Source organism: Mytilus trossulus, chromosome 12 (assembly GCF_036588685.1).
Source record: "Mytilus trossulus isolate FHL-02 chromosome 12, PNRI_Mtr1.1.1.hap1, whole genome shotgun sequence".
Classification (NCBI taxonomy): Eukaryota; Metazoa; Mollusca; class Bivalvia; order Mytilida; family Mytilidae; genus Mytilus; species Mytilus trossulus.
Window position 1 is genome coordinate 46,314,688 of NC_086384.1, and position 22,785 is coordinate 46,337,472.

At 31.1% G+C, this 22,785-nt stretch overlaps 1 protein-coding gene across 1 annotated transcript; it reads left to right on the forward strand.

Annotated features, from left to right (window-relative positions):
* Positions 1-5,583: 5,583 nt before the first annotated feature.
* On the forward strand, positions 5,584-22,445 carry LOC134692691 (forkhead box protein J3-like). Its single transcript, XM_063553168.1, has 9 exons — positions 5,584-6,053; positions 12,143-12,217; positions 12,804-12,890; positions 13,275-13,382; positions 14,091-14,205; positions 15,029-15,145; positions 16,001-16,141; positions 17,026-17,144; positions 18,133-22,445. The coding sequence occupies exons 1-9, from the start codon at positions 5,688-5,690 to the stop codon at positions 18,244-18,246; spliced, it is 1,242 nt and encodes a 413-aa protein (XP_063409238.1). The 5' UTR covers positions 5,584-5,687; the 3' UTR covers positions 18,247-22,445.
* Positions 22,446-22,785: the final 340 nt, after the last annotated feature.

Here is a 22,785-nt window from a genome sequence, read left to right on the forward strand (position 1 = left end):
TTAAAAGTGAACAGAAACAAATAAAATAACAATTTTCTTCTCAAATACGAGTGTTTTAATGTAAAAAAAAAAACAACCATTTGCATAAGTTTTTAATTTATCTATTACATAGTTAAGCAGAACAGTTAGATATCAAGTCGACGACATGGTTATCTATCAAGTTGGATGAAGAAAATACTCCCTTTTTTTTTATTAATACGGACGGAGAACATATCAATCTATAAGTTTACTTATTTCCGTGTCTGTCCTTCCATTACGTGACTCAAGAAAAAAAATCTAAAAATTGGTAACAATTGTATCAAAAAGAGAAAATCGAGCGAACCTTCTTGTGTTTGAGATGAATAATTTGTCTGAAAAACGCACAAAGGAAGAACATTTGATACATCATCTCACTTCTGATTCTATCATTTTATATCGCAAAACTACAGGTTGACTTTATAACATAAAAAAAATCACAGTACTAAAAGATGAAATATATGGATCAAATGAAGTACCTATGTAACGAATCACTAAATCAGAGTAGGTGTGTTCGAATAGTTATTTTGCTTTTCTAAAAGTACTTGACGACAGTCTTTTCAGTTGGATGATGAAAATGCATATCTTCGAGAAAAAACAAATACATTTTTTTTTCCATTTCTACGATTGCGCTTTATATTTGTCATCCTGTGATGTTTTAAAATTTAGTGTCCTTAACTTCAAACATAACCGTCCAATGAAATTTAAGTATGATGTATACAAGCTAAAGCCCCACCTATCTTAATTGCCATGCTTGAGCTAACATTGATACAAGCAAAGCAAGCAAGCCAAACAAAGATTTGTCTTGCTAGCATTAATGTATTAGCTGTAAATTACTATGCAATATCACGTCGGTGAAATACTGTTTATAAAAAAATCTAACAATAATAGCCAATTCCATCTATGGCAAACTTTGCATGCAAAACTTGCAGTTTTACTTTCTTTGTTAGTTATTTGTTGTGGCATTACAACTGCTTTGTCATCTTCTTTGTACGAGTTTTGTTAGCATGGACAATTTTTGACGTTTTATTAGAAAAAAAAATCAAATTTTATAGAAAACTGAACAAGAAACTATGTTATTAGGAATCAATCTCTTTCTAATGATTAATGATAATTTATGGACTTTCCATTTCTATGAGGAAACATTCCATCAGCACCTGAATATGGAGTAAATATCTCCTAGTTGATTGCTTGTATTTCCTATCATGATTTCCTTGATAGAAGGTTGCTGCTCACAAATTAAGGGAAGCTATTCAGCCAAGGGTTACAAGCGGCGAGGTTGATTCATCCCTTTTTCGGACATAATCACGAGTTGGTTGACCGTAATGGAATATCCGTTTTACAGATGATAACGAATATGTTCCTTAAGCCTCGGTCACACCTTACCGGATAAGACGAACGGACGCCTAACGGATGAAAATAATAGATGTCCGTTGACAAAATTGTTATCCGTTGGGCGTCCGTTGATGTACTGACCAACTAAAACGGACGCCTAACGAATGCATAACGGACATGCAACGGATATGCAACGGACATGAAACGGAGACGTAACGAACAGAACGGATGTCGAACGTACATCCAACGGACGAGTACCGCATAAAACGGACACCTAACGGAAGCGTACCGGATAAAACGGATAAACAAGATATACGAAAAAATTATAGGCGACATTAATAATACATGTAAATCGCATTAATATTGAAAATGTTCTAGTTAAGTAATTAAGTAAGTAGATTTTATTTCGAGTCGGCATATATATACATAATAAGAGACAAAACATGAGCTCTGGTGAACTTTTTAACCGACTATCACATAAAAAATCATGCAAATACTACCAAACAAAACTGAAAGAACATGCATATAATGAAAGCAAATATTTTTGATTTGTGAGCCTCCAGAGTCAAAGTTCTGTGTAACTGGTTTTTGTTTGTTCTTCAAAATGCCGCTAAAGGGCAGTGTCTGAGCTGAATAAGTTTAACAGCTGCTTGATTGTGAAGATGTGCCCTTACTCTAAGATCGATTATGAATAATAAGAATTCATGAACCTTAAGAAATATTTTTGGCAATTCTGACGAGAAATTTTCAATTGACATCAATTTTATCCGTTTCAGATCCGTTCATCATCCGTTATGTCCGTTATACGTCCGGTAGAAGTCAGTTTCTCATCCGTTTCATCCGTAAGACGTCCGTTAGAAGTCCGTTGGTGAATTTATCTGCCAGACCTCCAACGGATGTATAACGGACACGTAACGGATACAAAACGGACGAGTACCGTACAAAACGGACGCCTAACGGACGTCTAACGGACGTTTAGCGGACATTTTATCCGTTAGACGTCCGTTCAAAGTTTTGAACATGCTCACAATTTTCCATCGGACAGAACAAACGTCGACGGATAAAACGGACGCTTAACGGACATGCAACGGATTAAACGGACGCTTAACGGACATGCAACGGATATGGACGGACGTCTAACGGACTTGAACGGATTGAAAAAAAGTTATCCGTTAGGCGTCCGTTCGAGCTATCCGGTAAGGTGTGACCGAGGCTTTATGTCGTAACTACAATGTCGCCTTCTTTTCCCGAATATTAGTTTTTAATGTCCCTTTGAATTTTTTTGTTTGACTCTCTTTTATTTCCATTATTGGGGGCCCTCATTATTAGTAATGAAAATTGCTAGCCCCTACCTATATAATAAAAATTACAGTATTTGAATATATAAACAATTTTGAATGTCAAGGTTGAATAATACTATTTACAAAATAAATGCATTTAAATACAACACTTGTTTGGGGAAAACCCTAAATCGGCAGTTCTTCGAATTGTTAGTTTGTACCCTTGGCAAATTGGCAAAAATAATAAAATTATAAAAACACCTTTTTAACTATATAGAAGTGCTTTATTATTTAATTTTTGGTAATGTTGATCAAGTTTCCCTAAGGGGATTTTTGAAAACATTTTTACAATGTTTTTGTATCTATGATGGTGATGTGAAATAAATAGATGGAAATGAAAACAGGTAATTATATTTAACTTAAAATATATAGCATGTTATATACATATACTTTGGTTTGCTTATGATATTTGACATAGATATAAGAAGATGAGGTCCGAGTGCCAATGAGACAACTCTCCATCCAAGTCACAATTTAAAAAAGTTAATCATTATAGGTCAAAGTACGGTCTTCAACTTGGACCCTTGGCTCACACCAAACAGTAAGCTATAAAAGCCCCAAAAATAATACTCGTGTAAAACCATTCAAACGGAAAAACCATCGGTCTAATCTATATGAAAAAGGAGAAACGAGAAACACTCATGAACTTCATCAACAAACGACAACATATTCATGACTTATCTTTAATCAAATTGAAAAAGTTACATTTTCAATGCAAAAATTTAAATAAACCAATGTTTACATTTTATAGACTGAAATACAAGACGAACAACAATAAATTCGGTCTGGGGTAACTTAACTCATATGTTATGCACTTTCTATTGATTTTTGAATTCTTTCGCGCTAGTATGTCAATAATATAGCAAATTTTGGAAATTATATTAGAAATGACATGCAATTCCATTGTATAAAGTCTTAAAAGACATGCGATACGGGCGTTATGTTACATAATGATTTACTTTTATTTGCATACATATGTAGTTCAATTATATCACCTAAACGTAAAGAAGTTTAGGGTTCACAATATTACTATAAATTAAATTTTGTTGACAAATACAATTCAATCCTTGGGTCGGTATTATTGCTGGTTGAGGTTACGGTAGTGTTGTATACTGTGCTGTTGATACCCTCAGGGAGGAAACTTTAATAAGTTACCTCCCTGAGGGTATCAACAGCACAGTATTCATTAAGTTACCTCCCTGAGTGTATCAACAGCACAGTATTAAACACTTTGCACTTATGTGCTGACATGAAATATCATTGGTATTTCAATTTCTGTTATAATTTCTGTAGTATTTACTACCCCAGGTATAGATTGTCGAAGCCGAATTTCCCAACTTTTTGCAATTTTCGGCAATTATATTATTTAAATGATTGATTGTTATCTGTTTTACGTCCAGTGGCAAATATCAAATGCATGCTTAAACATGACGACTAAAACAATTAGGAAACAATCTTAATTATGGACAAATAAAACTTATTTTACTTGACAATATCAAAAAGTCTTAACTTAACATTTTGTTATTAATCGTTAAGAAAACAGACGGGGGATTCCAGGGAACATTAAAAATCATAACTATATGATAAATGCAAAATCTCGTATTTTAGAGTTACCTATACGGTTGTTAATTTCTGTGTCATTTGATTTCTTCACTAGGCTGCATGCGAAGAGTTTTGGTTGGATTTGCCGTGTTACTCCGACATCAGTTCATTTTTTTTCCAATTATATCGCATTATGTGGACTCCTGTATTTCTTTCTGCTTATTTATTTGTCACGATTGATGTTCTCTCTTCAGCTTTCTACGTACCCTAGGTACTTGTGAATAGGACAATTTGTGTAAGCCGGTTTCAACGTATCAATAAATCATATCTCTGACTGGATGTACTAAAGCGGCGGTCGTTAACAAAAAGTATGTTTAATAAAAAGTGTAAGACAGGTGGTTAAAGTCAGTAACTCACTAAGTTATAATTTGGCTGACTCAGAAATGTTAGATCCAAGGGTTGTATTTGTGAAGTATTCACATGCCAAGAAATTGCCTCCGTTGATTGAATTCTGCAAACACCCCACAGAGCAAAGTTACATGGATGAACATTTGGTATTTGGTATATGGCTGGGTTCTAATTTAAGCGACACGTACATGAAGGTTATAAACTAATTTGTTGAATGAAATCAAATCTTTAACAGTGGCGGATCCAGAGTTCCGGGGGTGCGCACCCCCCTCCCCTTTATTTTTGCCGATCAATGCATTTGTATCGGGACATATGTTTTGCCCCCCCCCCCCCTTTTTGCCCTGGGTTAGCACCCCTTTCGAAAATTCCTGCATCCGCCCCTGCTTTAACTTCCACAGGGAATATTTTAATCTTATGAACTCTACATTTGAAAGGTTTATTATTATTTTTATTTAATTAAAAGAGAAAAACGAATGTAAAACAAATTGTGAATGGTCTTTCTATCCGGCTTTCTTCCGGACTAGAATTTGTATTAATTAACAGTATATATATCTGTATAGGAATTTAAAGAGTCCTCGTCTATTAGAGGTAAAATTTCATTGAGCTAAGCACATTTTTTTCATTCATGAATAAACGTATAATTCTTTCGTTCAAAATCTTTATGGGGTTTTCCCACTTCCACACGATTGTGAAATTTTACATTTCGGGCACCTGCCAAATTTCCAGGGAAAGTTGTTCTCGTGTTTTTTCCTTAGTATAGATAAAAGTCTAGAGGACTTACGCAGCAATGTTTACGCTGCTATGCGACGTCGTTGGGGACCAAAAGCATTTCCGACTGTGATTCGTCTATTCATTCCGCCCCTTAAAAAAAGTTATTTCTTAATTCTGATTATTTAAGAAGCATGCTTTAAATTTAAATCATATTTCGAATACTTGTTTCAATACTACAACCATTTAAATGTGATATTGGTTGATTCAGTTGAAAAGGGAATTGTTTACAATCGAATATATTAATACGCTTGTCGAATGATGTGATACGGTTAATTAATGAAATCTAAGATGGCGGACCTAGAAAGCTCTCTCACAGCAATGGACTGGCTACCCCGTTTAACCGTCGGCGGGGCTATGGCTGGTGTCGTGGGTAAAGACGGTGTGTCAAATGGACCTTTAACTAAAACACAAGGTGGTAATATTGCCTTAAGGAAGGCCCCAAATTCACCTTTAGACACAACTGCAACACTCGATCAGAACGATGCAACAAGTCACAGAGATGGAAAGCCACCCTATAGTTATGCTAATTTAATAACATTTGCCATAAACAGTTCTCATAAAAAGAAAATGACATTAAGTGAAATTTACCAATGGATATGTGACCATTTTCCATACTATAAAGATGCAGGAAATGGTTGGAAGGTATGGCTCTAGTTTTACAAATATTTACATGCTGATTTATAATATGAAATGTCAAAAACTAGAACTGTTAAAGCAATAATGCTTTTGTGTTTATAAAATATTGACCATATGTGTACATGTATCTGGTTGCAAGTTATGCTTAAATTGTAATATTTACTTTTGAATTTTGAGACACCAGATTATTTGAATCCGGGTCCGTCCACCCTGATTCTGGTTCGCCCTAATACCTGTTCGCCCTGAGTCCGTTCGCCCTGATTTTATTTTTTAGTAAATAGTGTTGCGTTGTGTGTATATAATTGAATGTGTTGAAGTCAGTCTACAATTTGGCCTAATATTTACAAAGTATCATATTGTTTATAGCTAGCTGCTACTAGGACTAGGTTATCAGTTTCTGTACATTCACTATTAAATTGAATTACTATTAGTAAAACATACCAAAAAGACAGTCACACTGCTGTACATTGATCATCAGTGTTTATACCCATCCAAGCTGACTCTTTTATTTGAGAAAAATGTTATTTTCATTATTAATCCATCAAAGACAATTCATATAACAATCCGTGATATCAAAGATTTCAAATAATACCTTATCAGCAATCAACATTCAAGCAACAGTAATTAGAAAATAAAGTGTAACAATGCAGCCAAGATTTTTATTTAATACACTAGTTCAGGGAAACAATGCGCATGTGCAAGATCGATCGTGATTTTGCGTCATCGACTAATTAGATACGAGATTTGATAAACTGGGGGCATTATCAGTTATCAGATCGGCATCGTTATAACTGTAATCAGATTATTGAATACTTTATTTTCAAAAAGCATATATACATGACACAGGTACATGCTATGGCAAACGAAATATATATACAATATATGACAATACATGTGATCTAATTTTCTAAGCTGCATTTAATAATTGCATAGTTTTACTGTCATTTAAGTTTTAACTGAGTTAGAATACATTATCTAACTAGTGCCGATTTGGCCAAGAACAGTAGAATAAATATAAAATTCTATAGAATTACGCACAGATCTATACGTTGAACAGGATAAAACAAAATTATATTCGTCCTTTAAAACATTCATATTGCAACATATACACATTTTATTTTCTCTTTGGGTATTTAGATAACGACCAACTTCAACATTTAACCTAAGTGTGCCGCTACGCAATTTTGGTAATATAGATACATTACAATGAAAATCTAAGTATCTTTCAAAACCAAATACTAGTTTATATCGTTTATAAATACAAAGTTTGTTACATCCTTCTAAAGCTGAAGATAAAACTGACATATTAAAACAGACAATTTTGACCGTTATGTTAATTAATCTTAATTACAAAAGGAACGGTTTCATATGTCACCTGACTTTGAGTGTAGTGAACAGATTCATGCTGTGATGTTAAATTAGCAGATCGTCTATATATTTAAGAAGGTAGTCGGGTGCTATTTCATAACCATATCTGAGGCACTGATCTTAAGTCATAAAAATAAAAGTCAATCAACACCGAGGCCATATGGTATCATAAAGTTTTACCTTAGACAAATAATCTCACCAGGGCGACAGTTAGACACAATATTAATATACCCTTGATCATAATAATGTTCTGACAGTTGGGTTCCATTAAAATATATGTTCAAAATGCTAGCCCTGATTGCATGTGTGTATTATATTTACATAAAGTTTATTGTGCTTAATTCAAATGCATCAGATATTGACAATTTTTGAAAGGAGGGGGATCTGGGTCGTTCAGTATTTTATTGTGACATATTGTGAAGCATACATAATATTTTTATACAGAATATCTAAATAATTTCAAAGAGATTTAACAAGATCTTAAACAGAATAAAAGATGCTTTATATTTTTTGTTGTCTTCAGAAAGTGAATTTTTACACACATATATCTAGTTTGACATTTGATTACATACTTTTAATGACAGTTCTGTCGTATATTAATTTTTGTTTCAGAAATTCACGTTAATAGGTAGAAAAATTATAAGTACTAAATATAAAAAAAAAATTGTTTTATTACAATTACTATAGAAAAAAGACCCCCCCCCCCCCCCCTATACAATAAAGCAAGGAGGTCTTTAACATTTATGGGTGAAATTACTGCCTATACTTGGATCTTTTGACATACATCCTTCTTTTTGACAAATTCGCGAAAGCGATACTTGGCGACCCTACATTTCGTCGTCAGAATTAACGCCGACTACGTCAGCATTTAGGTTCAATCTGTGGTTAAGTTTTGATTTACATCAAAATCTTTGTCAAACATAATGATTTTTCGGGAAATTGGGACAGAAGTTTTCTCAGTCATGTCCAAAATACAGACTGAGTAACCGGTGCAAAACTTTGCAAATATTTATTTTCATTTTACCGCATTTTACTTCTAGATGGACTTTGTTTTCCTGAACAGTTTGTTAAGCAGTCATCAATAACCGTTTTGTTTAATCGTCCAGTGGCAATTTAAATGCATAGCCATGCAGGTCAAGATCATGATAACTTTCTTTAGTATGGTTTGAACAAGGAACGTGTATACTGTTCCAAGGTTTAACGATCAGACTATTTATACAATATTGAACACATAACATTTATGAAGCAATGGTTATTTATTTTTTTGAATACATCGCATAATATCATTCATGGTATCGACTATGTGTTTGACCAGCACCAACTTTTTAAAAATCTCCGTTTTACATGAAAATCAAATTGTTTAAGTTGTTAATTTATATTCTCCCGAAACAAGCTAAAGAGAATAAATTATGTAGCGTCACCGTATAGTATGATATGCTATTTTGGCAATTAATGCCTTACACCAGCATGTTTCTGGAAATTATTCTCAATCGCCAAAGATGATATTTCTGCAAATAAATAAACTTCCTCAAAGTCCTCAAACAGCTTTCAGGGACTTGAAGGACCTTGTTCCTTCTTTATCAAATATTTCGATCGTTTTGTTTATTTGCAAGCCTTAATTTTCAAGTTTCTTCAAATTTCTTTCTCAATTTTCTCTCGTAATTTTCAACACTGGGTCTCGAAATTTTTCACAATATTTTTTATTTTACTTTATTACACATGCACATAAACAAATAAAAAAACAGATGACACTCAACGACTTCACAGGTAAACGGGAAAGCGGCGGGTGTCCTAATAAACATCGAATATTGATGTGTACTACCATATATGACTTTGCCCCCAGTTTATCCAAATCTCGCATAATCTCGTATGAATTTTAATTAAACGCTTGACCCACTCAGAATTCTAGGTCGCGAACAAGCTTTCCCTGAACTAGTCTATTAATGTAAATTTGGCAAATATTCTGTATTTAACTTTAAATAGATATATATACATGTACATAAATTTCAATATATATATATATTTCGTTTATTAATGTAACATATACATATCATAAATGAATATAGGGCGAACGGACTATCAGGGCGAATAAACTCAGTGTGAACGAACCTAGGGCGAACATGTAATCAGGGCGAACGATCCCGATACCAGATTATCTTAAGACTTAAAAAGTTAAATGGCTGGCTCACATGACTGCAACAACTCAAAATGCCTACAAAGATGAAATGCATTTCATCTACATTTTTTGTGTACATGTACCAATATTCATGTATCTGCTGTCAATTCACCTTATTGCTATTTGTCCATTATTGCTGGACATCACACAGGTTTAGTAAAATAAATATCATCAATAGTTCAAGCAGGACAGATTCTCTGGTCAGCCGGTAATAGCGATAAGGTGTATGCAGAAAAGACGTTCTGTATTTGCAACAATGTATCTGTATGTGACACTGCTACCATAAAACAATCAATTCTGCTTTGAAGTATCAGTATTTGTTTATTATACATGTTATAAGGTCAAATTTTACTGTCATTTCTGTTGAAATGGCAAGATTAATATTTAGCAGTATTTAAAATAGTTAACATGGTTAAACCATATGCAATCTATGTCATGTATGTAAAATGTTGCAATCAGTTCTTAACACAACATTGTCTTCTGCAACTTTATCTCTTGAACTTGTTGAATGTGAAGATTGAGTTGTAGGCTACAGTTGATAAAATTTTGCTTATAATAATGTGTCTGTTAAGAAAGTGTGTTGGCTTAGTTGTATTCTTTTGAATAGAACAAGGTATCTTTAGTTGTGTCTGTCATCTACATGTACATGCACTTCAGTTTAGCATATTTGTTCCTAGCTTGACAGTCCTGAGTGTGCGGTAATTGTATGTTTGTGTTTTAAAGATTCATTAATAAAATGTTGTTTTCAAATCAAAGTGTACATTATTGGTCCTTATAGGTGTTAAGTTGAACATGTAAATGTATTTGTACAATCAAATAGGTTTCATGTTCTTGTTGGTTCTTAGACTTACAATCTTTCTGTTTCTTGTAATTATAATTCCAGGAATGACATGTTTCTGTGATAAAACTAGTCTAAATTAAAACAACCTTTAAACCTATGATTGTGTTTGATAAAAACTGCAGCTTGTATGATGTGTGCATGCAAAACAAATTTCTCAGTACAGGGTTCTATAAAATACAGCACATACAAAATTTTCCAAAAGTATATTTTAACAAAGCTCATCAAAAGAGTATGTTTCAAATTTAATCAATACATTGAAAAAAGATGCATTTATGAAATGCTACGGGTAAGTTTCCATTGACAAATCAATACATGAAAAAGATGCGTTTTCAAACAATTGATTAAGTTAAGTATTAACTGTGGGTAGTACTAAGCACTAACATGACTAAGTATTAACTGTGTCTAGTAAGCACTAACATGACTAAGTATTAACTGTGTCTAGTAAACACTAACATGACTAAGTATTAACTGTGTCTAGTAAGCACTAACATGACTAAGTATTAACTGTGTCTAGTAAGCACTAACATGACAAGCATGACAAGAGAAAATTGTCTCTGACGCATATCTTTTTTTTTATACTTATTCAGCAAAATTCATTGCATAGCATAGTCTTGAATAAACATAGCATCCCTGGCTATTTCCCTGTAGGAGAACCACCATTTCAAACAGTAATTAAAAAAATCACTTTGTAATTAGGAGTTGTAAATCAGTGGAGAAAAGAGCCATACTTGTTAATCAGTGTATGTCAACATTGATTTATTGATCTGTGATTTTCAAAAGAAATTAAATAATTATTTATATCGCATGGGAAATAATCGGCTACAATTTCTATGAATTATTCATCATAGTAGCAATAAATGATGGATGTAATTACATATGTTGTATATGTATCTTTAAATCTGAAGGGATTGATTCTAACCTGTATCTATAGATGTCATTTTTGTCAAGAGTTTAATTGAATTTATATTTTTAAGCCATAATAATGAATTTCCATCAGTCCTTTAATTAATTAACATATGGAGTTGTGTAAAATAAGAGATTAGATTAGATTCTACAACAGTTGTAAAAGGATAATGCAAGATAATTGCATGGTTATCTGTACTTCATTCTTTGTCTGGTTATTTTTATGTTCATTATGTATATAAAATTTGAGCGATGATTGAGCTATTAACACGATTAATGGTTCCACCAATAAACATTTTAAAAATTGACTTTTGTACATGTAGATTGAAATCTTAGAGATTTCCCTGTAACAGAAAAGTTTTTAAAATTAGTGCTGAAAGATCCATCACATGCACTTGAACATGACATTTGTTTAGTTTTTTACAGTAATACATATCAGCAAGGAGAGACAATACTTAAGGACAATTGCAAACCAGAAGTTTATGAAGAAAAAAGTACACACAACAGTGAATACCATGCTAATGCTCAAAAGACAGGATAAACAAGAAAAACAACAGCCACATCAACAGTCCAAAATCTTCCAAATAGATAACTAAATATCGACTAACATGAAAATCTTTCAAATAGATAGCTAGATATTGACTATTAAACATGTAGTATATTTAAAAGCTATTGAAAGAAAACAAAATGCACCTCTAGAATTTTTTTCTAATGAACATGATGTACAAACAACAATTAATTAATACCTTTAGTTTAATTTTAGACATGTGAGTATAAATATAACAATATTTCTTGTTTCACTTTCAGAATTCTATAAGACATAATTTGTCTCTGAATAAGTGCTTTTTAAAAGTGCCAAGATCAAAGGAAGATCCAGGAAAGGTAAGTTAGTTAAAGCTAAATATAATACTTCTTTAGTAGTTTGAAAAAACTTACTAGTATAAATCCACTCCCGCTTAGAAAAAGGAAGACAGGAACACATTGCAATGTGTAATTTCAAATCATAAAATGTAGGTCATTAAGTAAGTTTGAGAGGGATTCAGAATGTCAGAATACTCAGTCAAAATTGTGATCAAAGCCAGGAGATTTGTCATAAAAGGGTTTGGACAATCCTTTAATGGTACAAATGTAGATACTCACTTTAACAGGGCTGCGTTCAATATCGTAGCTGCTACGTAGTGCTATGTAGATTTTGACTATTGAACGTATAGCTATAGACTAGCTGCTACATAGATATTGATAGCAGCTATATAGCCGCTACGTAGTTGCTACGATATTGAACTCAACCCCGGACAGCTGTAAATTGTAAACAATATTTTAGAAGTAAACTATCTATTACAACATAATTAATGAATAAATAATAATGCATGCATCATGTAGGTTTTCATTCTAAAAGAATTTGACTCCATGGAGATCCCTGTTTATGAATGTAATGTTTATTTTACTAACTGAGAACATTTAATTATAGGGTTCATACTGGGCAATAGACAGTAATCCACCGGATGATCCACTTCCTGCCAGGCATAAAAAGAGAAAATTCATAATCACAGATAGGGTAAGTTAGTTAAATATGAATTTAGGAAACATAAATACTGTACATGTTTATAATTTTGCATGCATTTTCATTACAATTTCAAAATGGGCAAACTCTAGATTAATTAGAATGCAAGTTTTAAGTTTTTTGTCAAACCTTTTTTATAATTTTAACTTGTTAATTATATATGAAATAACTGAATATTGTAAGTTGTTTATTTTATCAAATTGAAGTCATATTTAAATTTCATTTTAACTTACATGGTAAGTTGTTAAAAAAAAAGTTTTAGGTTTGTAACCTGTAACTAAAAACAATTCTTTTAATGATGCTTATATGTGTGAAGAGAAATGAATGTTCCTTAATCAGTTGAATCACTTGTATGAATATGATTTTTTTTTTATTCAGTGTTCACCATACAGTCCAGAATCTGGTAGCCAGTCCCTAGGATCACCACCAAGCTTGTCACAAGTAAATGTCCAGGTGACAACTTTACCTGCTCCACAACCTAACCTGGTATGAATTAATTTCATTAACAGAGTATACACTTTTTTTTTTGAGGTTATAGTCAGTGGCCTAGTTTGCTCATTACTTAATTATCACAAGGTTATAGATGTTTAAAGTGGGGGTGGGGTGTAAATACAAATGTATGTAAATATTGTTTCAAGCTGAATAAAAGGCTGAATATCTTTGAGTTTGTGAGTCAGTAGACTAGTTTGCACATTGATAACTTCTAGAAAAAATGTGTTAAACCCTTAAAATTGTCAATCAAAACATTAGTTTCTTTGAACTCAAGTATTCTCAGATAAAGGAAAAGCTTGTTAATTAGGATTCTGTCAAAAATTGCTAAAAAATAATAGAACTAGCCATTACATTACATTACATTAGCTAAGAAAAAAATTGAACACAAGGTCATAATGGAGCAATGAGATGTGACATGATTGCCAATGAAACAACTATCCATTAAAAACCTAAAGGAAATAGATGTGAACCAATACATGTACAGGTCACTTTTGTGACTTGGATGCTATATATTACAATGCTATAATTAATTTAAACAACCATGAGATGATAAAATGTGAAACAATTCAAGGGATATGATCTTGATTTGATAAAATGTGAGTTATTCAAGGGAGACAATTAGTAGCCTATAATATCATGAATATTTCATGTTACTATTGATATAATTGAAATACCAAATAAATTTAAATCTTTACCTTGTAGGTCCAACACCAGACACAGCAGCCGACACATCAGATGCCATTTATGAATGGAGGAATTGAAGATCTCAGTGCTTCTTTCAGAAGTCTTTATAAATCTATGTTTGATACACACCAAAGTAAGTCAAGTTATAAATTATCAATAATGTTTAAATAGTGCTGTTTACCAACATCAATCAGCCGTTGTGATTAAACAAGGAAAATCACAAAAAAATACTGAAATCAGGAGGAAAATTCTTTAAATGGCAAAATCAAAAGCTTAAACACATCAAACAAATGGAAAACAACTGTCATATTCCTGACTTGGCACAGGCATTTACTTACTTTTCATTAGAAAATGGTGGATTAAACTTGGTTTTATAGCTAGCTAGCTAAACCTATCACTTTTATGTTTAATACACACCAAAATAAGTAAAGTGTGTTATAAATAATCAATATGGTTTTATTATGCCTCACCTACGATGGTAGAGGGACATTGTGTTTTCTGGTTATGTGTGTCCATTTGTTCGTCCGTCTCTCTGTCCCACTTCAGGTTGAAGTTTTTGGTGAAGGTAGTTTTTGATGAAGTTCAGGCCAATCAACTTGAAACTCAGTACATTTGTTCCTATTATATGATCTTTCTAAATTTAAATGCCAAATTTTAGTTGTTACCCCAATTTCACGGCCCACCGAATATAGAAAAAGATAGTGTGTGTGTGGCATCTGGTGCTATGGACAGAATCTTGTTAGTGCTACTTTACCTTTTCAAAATGAAAACATCTTTCAACTGTTGTGATTAAACAAGACCTTACCTGGTTTGGACCTGTGTCGTTGCATCAAAGTTATTGAGGAGTTGAAGGATTATATTATCTTCTATAGAAGCCAAGAAGTATGGTGAAAATTTTCCTTGTAATATGCGTTCATGAAGATAGTTTGACTAATCATGATTTTTATATTTTGCAGATACTACCACAACTATAAATGATTGGGTTCAAAATGTAGATGTATTAAAGGAAAGCTTACGGCTGGCAGGGTCGGGGAACTTTGACTTAAATAATATAGATTTAACACAGTTTCAGGGTATGTAAACTTTGACTTAAATAGTATAGATTTAACACAGTTTCAGGGTATGTAAACTGGCTTTTTTTTTTAGAAATATTGAGGAAATATCTACTTGATACTGTAAATTAAGAAATTTTTGCTATTTTTTTATTATCGCAAAAATTGCAACAGGATTATCATTATTGCAATAACTTTAACTCACATTTTGAATTTTTTATATGAATTAAACACATGTACATATAAAACATGATCTTTCTCAATTTCACAAGAAGGAAAATCGCATTTTAATCTAAAATGGCAAAATTGCAATAATAAATGTATGCAATAATTTGTGGATTTACATGTACACTAATCAAATATATTTATCTTTGAAAAGAAATCATAACTTTCAACAAAATTATAGTTGAATGTAAAATAAAAGAACGAAATAGACAAACACTACAAAGTTAACTTTACAAACTTGGGTGTTTCGATTCTCGGTGAATAATGTTTGTTCAAATATTTTAGGCCAGTATTACTCTATTAGTTTTGCTATCACTTGTGTTCTGTGTCCTCTTTTTTAGCCATATACTCTAGCAAGGGTCATTATTGTCTTTCTACAGTTTATGAGGCGTCATTGATTTAAAACTAGTGGCATATAAAAATTAAAAGATGTGGTGTGATTGCCAAACAATCATCTATCCATCAGAATTCAAATTATGTGGATATAAACAAATATTGGTCACAGTATGTTCATTCAAATTGAGAAAGCTCATTCAGTGCCTCAAAGTATAAGTATAATTAATGCTACACAAATGAAAAACATCAATGTTATTTTCTCACTTTTTCATTAGATAAATTTGAACATGAATGAAAATCGACTTTTTCTTACAGGTTTAATGGACTCCATGAAGAACCTTGACCAAACTAACTGGGCAGTGAGTCCAGAACAGTTCTCTGATTTAGCATCATCTTTAAATACATTCTTTAACCAAGCTGGTATACCATTACCCACAACACAGGATCCCAATTTAAGTAAGATGTTTAGAAATTAAGAATTTAATTCAAAGACATCACCTAAAAGATATCAAGCTATTATTTATTTATTTATATAAAACACACAATATAGATGTTTACTACAATAATACAACTTACCTGTCCCTTAACTGCAATTTCCCTCTATTTCCTCATACATCACACTCTAGTGTAAATATGGTAATACCTGCAGTTATCTCCCTTGTATCAAATCTCTAGTGTAAATATGGTAAGACCTGCAGTTATCTCCCTTGTATCAAATCTCTAGTGTAAATATGGTAATACCTGCAGTTATCTCCCTTGTATCAAATCTCTAGTGTAAATATGGTAATACCTGCAGATATCTCCCTTGTATCAAATCTCTAGTTTTCTCTTGACGCCATGTTGAAATTGATTGATTAAGGCACAAAAAATAAAACAACTAACAAAAAGACAGATTTAGGCGTGAGTACTGATCTAGAAGTACACACATTTACCGAAAGCTAAATCCTTGCTAATAACAACTTATTGACAAATGTTGTCCTTGACTAAAATTTCAACCAATACACATCATTTCTAGGACACCATAATTTTTCAACATATTTAGTCCTTCAGTTTAAATGCTATGTTTGTAACTCTAAGTACTGTGGATTCTTAATTATTCGTTGGATACGAATTTTTGTGGTTTTCGTGGTTACAAATGAACCACATATTCAAATGTTTTTCTAAAGATTTTCTAAACCACGAAATCAAATACCCATGAAAATGCAAGTTTTCCCTTATCCACGAAAATTGATACCAATGAAAATAAATGAATCCACAGTAACTAGAAAGTTCCTTTTACTGGCATAGATATAAAAGATGTTAATGTTCTTCTGTGATAAAATATTTGTTTTGTATTTCAGATAATCCAGGGATGTTTAATAACAACACAACACTGCCATCTTTAAGTCCAGCATCACATTTAACCATACCAGACACTCCATCCTCAGTCAGTCCGTCCATTAGTCCCAGATCATTAGCAGTAAGTATAAACCTCTCATTTAACCATACCAGACACTCCATCCTTAGTCAGTCTGACCATTAGTCCCAGATCATTAGCAGTAAGTATAAACCTCTCATTTAACCATACCAGACACTCCATTCTCAGTCAGTCCGTCTTTTAGTCCCAGATAATAAGCAGTAAGTATAAACCACTCATTTAACCATACCAGACACTCCATCCTTAGTCAGTCTGACCATTAGTCCCAGATCATTAGCAGTAAATATTTGATGTCTTCTTAACTTTTTATATGTCTTGAAAAGGGTCTGGTTTGATCTTGCATTTTGCATCTTAACATGATATGAATCAGTGTGTTAAATGTACTGAAAATTCCTTTCGACATTTTTTGTGATTTCAAAAGTTTAAGGGAATCTTTGTGTTGTCCAGTAATGCCAGACAAATAGCAATATGGTGTATTGTAACTTACTATTCAGAAAGGTGGATTGTTCATACACACTGTCTTTAAAAAAGAAAAAAAGGAAAACTGCTCATAGATCTTTTAATTATAGATTTTGTTATGTCATAATCACATTTGTCCTACTTGATTTAGAGTAAATTCTATTAGTCTTTTAAAATAATATAGACGAACCTTATATCAATAATTAATTTTTTGTTTAAATACAATTTCTGATCTTTAGTTCAGAAATCATTTGCTATTTTTGAAATTTCATGTGACTGTCATACACGTGAGAGGTTTAGCTAGCTATAAAACTAACCCACCATTTTCTACATAAAAAATGCCTATACCAAGTCAAGAATATCACAGTTGTTCTCTATTCATTTGATGTGTTTTAGCTTTTGATTTTGCTTTTGGATTACAGACTTTCTGTTTTGAATTGAATGAGTTAAAGAAAAAAGATTTATTTTACTTTTTGCATCGTCTCCCTTGAACTACAATTCTATACAGTTATGACTTTAATGAAATGAAATAATGTACACATGGTAATAAATGTAATATTTCTTTTTTCAGGGTTTTAGTCCAGCATCAAATCAAGCAGTAATCGTCCAGCCTACACAATCTGCACCTTATATTGGTAAAGAAGAACTTGATGATGAAGAAATAGACTGGGATAAATTGTTGTGATTGTTATTGTTGTCATATTATCATCACATGACTCATCAGCTGACATGTTGTCAATGTATCACATGACTTTAGGGCACAAAATGTCAGCCATCACATATCCCAACTTCATTAATGATTTTTGTTTTGTTATGGATTTTTTTGTTAGATATTATATTTTATTATTAATTTATTAAATATGTGAACACAAGATGTATGATTTCAGCTGAAAGAAGTTTGAATGTTTCATTAAGTCCTATCATGTTGATGAAAAATATAAGATCGTTATATGATCTCACAACTGTTTTAACATTTATGTAATGTACTTAATATCATTGATAAATTATTTAAGTTTACCTTTATAATGATTTTTTAAATTCTGTCAACATAATATACTGTTGTTGAAACACTTAATTGTATACTCAACAATAGAAGTTGTTTTCTAATATGACAGGACACTGTTTAACCCAAAATTGGTACAAAAAAAGTAAAATATTTAAAAACCCTGTAAGAAATATTTTTTTTATTATTCATTGTTGCCATGAAAACTTTCTAAATGTGAAAATATTTTTAAAAGATATTATAATATTATGAAAACTTTTGAAAAAAATGCCATTTTAGGGTTTTAGGAACTATGTAGGGTCATTTATTGCCCTTTGATCGTTGTTAAAATGCCTGTAAAATGTTCAACTGATACTGCTGGAATCTAGATTAATTATTTCAAAACCGTTGTGTACATTAGCTTTGTAAATACTTGCTACAAAGACACATTCCTTCTGGGATGAACGATTTAAGTTGTGTTTTACTGATAGAAAATATTTTTCAGGTGTAAGATGAATAGTTTATAGAACTCAGAGTTCTGGAACAGAAAATTAATTATTGTAATTTGTCTGTTGAGATCCGTCCATTCAGAACAAAGTTACTTGTCCTTTTGCCCTTTTCAGAAAAAAGCATATATGTAAAATCTGTCCATTGTTGTAATGCATTGAATAGTTTTAAGTCATTACAACAACTTTTTTATTTACACATTTTTTATATATACACTTTTAAACTCAATGCTATTGTCTAATAAACAAGATCTTTTGATAATAACAGCTTTTTGTGAAGTTGCATCAAGCTTTTAGAAAATTTATGCTTTAACTTGATAATTTTGATTGTAAACAAACTTTTTTTATAATGCTTTTTTAGTTGTATATTTTGTTTGTATATTTATTTATATTATATAATATTCGTGATTTTTAAGTGCTCAAGACATGCTGGCATGTCAATTCTTAGATGTCTGACAGACAATCATCTTTTAATGTTTGTTTTTATTTCTTCATATCACTTGTGCAATTCTTTCCTATATGATTATTTTCATATTGTATTTCAATATTTCTCAAACAATGATTTAAGAATGTTTTATTTCATTAGGTTTTTAAATTTCTTGCATACAGAGAAAAAATATCCATTTTGTTCCATTCTTAATGATACTATAGGGCATTACAGATAAAATAAAGGTACTGGTTAAAAAAAAAATAAAACAATTATTGTTATCAAAATAAGATCAGTGTGTTGTATAAACCAGGTTTTATATCATGATTTTAGAAAATATGAATAATTAATTTACCTTGAACTTTAATATGAAATTTTAATTTTTAATGCAATTTTTTAAAGAGCTTATCATTATTCCAGTCCAAAAACTCCAAAATTTTAAAGTTATGTTTTGTTTTTTAATATAAATATAAAGTTGTGACCTTCATTATTAAAATTTCTCAGTTATTGATGTTAACATTTTGGCTACCAAGTTCAGTTTAAAACATCCCATGAAAAGGAAGCAAATTGATGAACGATTTTTAGTACCAATACTTTTGTATATATTCTCTCCGTATATATCATAAAACAAATGGGCTTTTCCACAGTTTAAATGTGCTAGCACATATCTCAGAGGCATAAACAATTTGAATTGTATCAGCTTGGCTTAACCATGTATGTATGTTATTGAGAAATTCCAGTTTTAAGAAGGTATACATGTTATTGTGTGCTAATTATTAACTAAGTATACAAAAAGATCTGTTTTTCAGTATAACTGAACATATATTAAGTACTTATAGTATACATAAGTATTATAATCCTACTTAAGGGTGTAACCCTTGGTGAAGGAAGATAACTCTTTAAATCAGTTTTGTGTTTGTAAAAGCCAAGTTCATCTATGTATTTAAGCTCTTACCTGAAACAGATCTGAAATAATCTTTGTAACCCAGAATCTTAGAACATATTTTTGAAAATGGTTGACACAAACGTACTGATGATTTCAAGAGTTATTTCCCTTATCCTAGGTCTATCTCCTTTAATGATAAACATATTTTGTCTACATAGTTGTTGAGGCCACTTATGTGAAACAAAATTTATTAACAAATATACATTTCAACTGATTGCTTGATATTATAATTGCTTTTTTATACAGGGTATAATTTAATATTTAGTTATGTACACAGTAATCATATAAAAAAACAAAAACTAAATTTTACAAGTACCGTATAGAGTAAGGAGATGTGGTATGAAATCTTTTTTATTTGTTTTTGAATAGGGAATATACCATTAAAAATGAATTTGGAAGGGTAGGAAGGTAACTTATATTTTAGAAATTGGTTGTAGGTCAATAACAGTTTTATATTATTTGATGTAGGCTCAATAAGTGTTAGAAAATTTGTCGGTTGTAGAGGGGTTCAATATGTCTCTTTCTTCCCTCCTTTTTTTCTTTTTGATGTCAAGGCCTTACAGAAAGGAACATCAATCAATAGTAACATTGAGCTTGTCAGTTTTAAAACAGCCTTAGTTCAGATGATTCTTAAGGAAATTATGTTTTAAAGATTTTATAAGTTATAATCAAAAGTTCTGTATATGCTTAAACCACAATTAGGAGAAAAAAATCCATTATGTGATAGAATGTTTTTGTAGAGAATCTTTTTTACCTGTTTATGTCAGTTTTTAAAATGCAGATTTTTAAAAATATATCAGCATATAATTTCAACAGTTTAAAAAAATTTGGAAAAGTTAAAAAAAAAAAAAAAAAAAAAAAAAAAGGTGTATCAGTTTTAGCTTGATATTTGATTGTTTGATACAGATGAATTAAATTTTAAAATGCACCATTACTGATAAATGAAAGGAAATACAAAAGAAGGTAGAAGAAAATATTATAAATCCAAATTTATTAAGTTATAGTTTCAACATTCATATATATATATTAAGGGAAGTAAATCAAGCAATCTAACTGTTTTAGTTTTTTCAGACATTCAAAACTGAATATAGAGATGTAACTTAACTTTTAACATCAGTAGTGAAAAAGTTTGTGTGAATGTTAATAGCTGATTTATGTTTGTGCATTAAATGGCAGCTGTTATATAAATTATCTGTAGAATCAGGGCAATTCACTCACTTACTAAAATTTTTATTTCAAAATTTAATTTTTGACAGTGTAAATAAGTTATTGAACCATCCACATCACTTGTATATTATGTCTCTGAAAATGTTCAAATCAACATGTCAACTGTAAAATTTAGAATGAACATAAGTAAGTAAAAACATATTTGCTTGCAACTGGTCAGAACTTTTCCGATTGTATCAAGAATCATATCTAATAAAATCATACTTGCTTCATTTTTCAACAGACTTTGAGCTGTCAGAATGAGATTTTAAGTTCCTTTTGCGATATATAGTCAGGAATGACAAATGCTTTTGACGTAAAGCTATTTTAACATTTTTACAAGGTACTGGAGAATTTTGTCAAAATTTTATGATGGAACCTGTTGAATTATAATTATTTCATCACCAAATTTTTCATATGCTTTGACATCAAACAGAGAAGTTGGAAGTACAATGTATACATTAAAAATCAGTCATATTTTTAATTGAAATTATTTTTTAGAAGTTTTTCATGAATACAAATATGATTGCTATTATAAACCCATTTTCAAATTATTCTCATTTTTGGCATTGCAATGTGTTTCAGTTAGTTTGGGTTTTAAAAATATGCAAGATGTTTCAAGCACATGTGATAAACGGATATGGGCTATTGCATATCATGTTCTCATTTGCATATGCATATTGTGTAGTAGTTGAACAATTAACACTCTAAAATTGCTTTTCTACTTTACATGCAATGATGCAAAGTTATATGTATAAAAACATGAAAATAGTTCATTAATTTACCTTGAATTTGATATAAGCAGTCCATTTTAAAGGAGATTTATTAAAATCTTAAGTATGTTTCAACTAAATTTTGTTGGTTACTTAGAGTATCAAACTAAGTCAGCTGTCTAAACAAATTGTAAGGTGCAAGTATTAAATTGGATTTGTTAATTGAAAGTAATTTGTTAAAATGAAATTCCAACTTTTTATTTTTAAGATGTTTTCAAGACATTATTTATAATTCCTGAACATTATATGAATGTAATTTTTGTTTACTGTTATAAGATCTCAACTGAAGATCTTTTCATTAAACCAATGTCCAAAAGACTATTTGACATATTTAAAATGCATGTATACAAAACCATTTATCCAACACCTATGTTCTATAGTCAA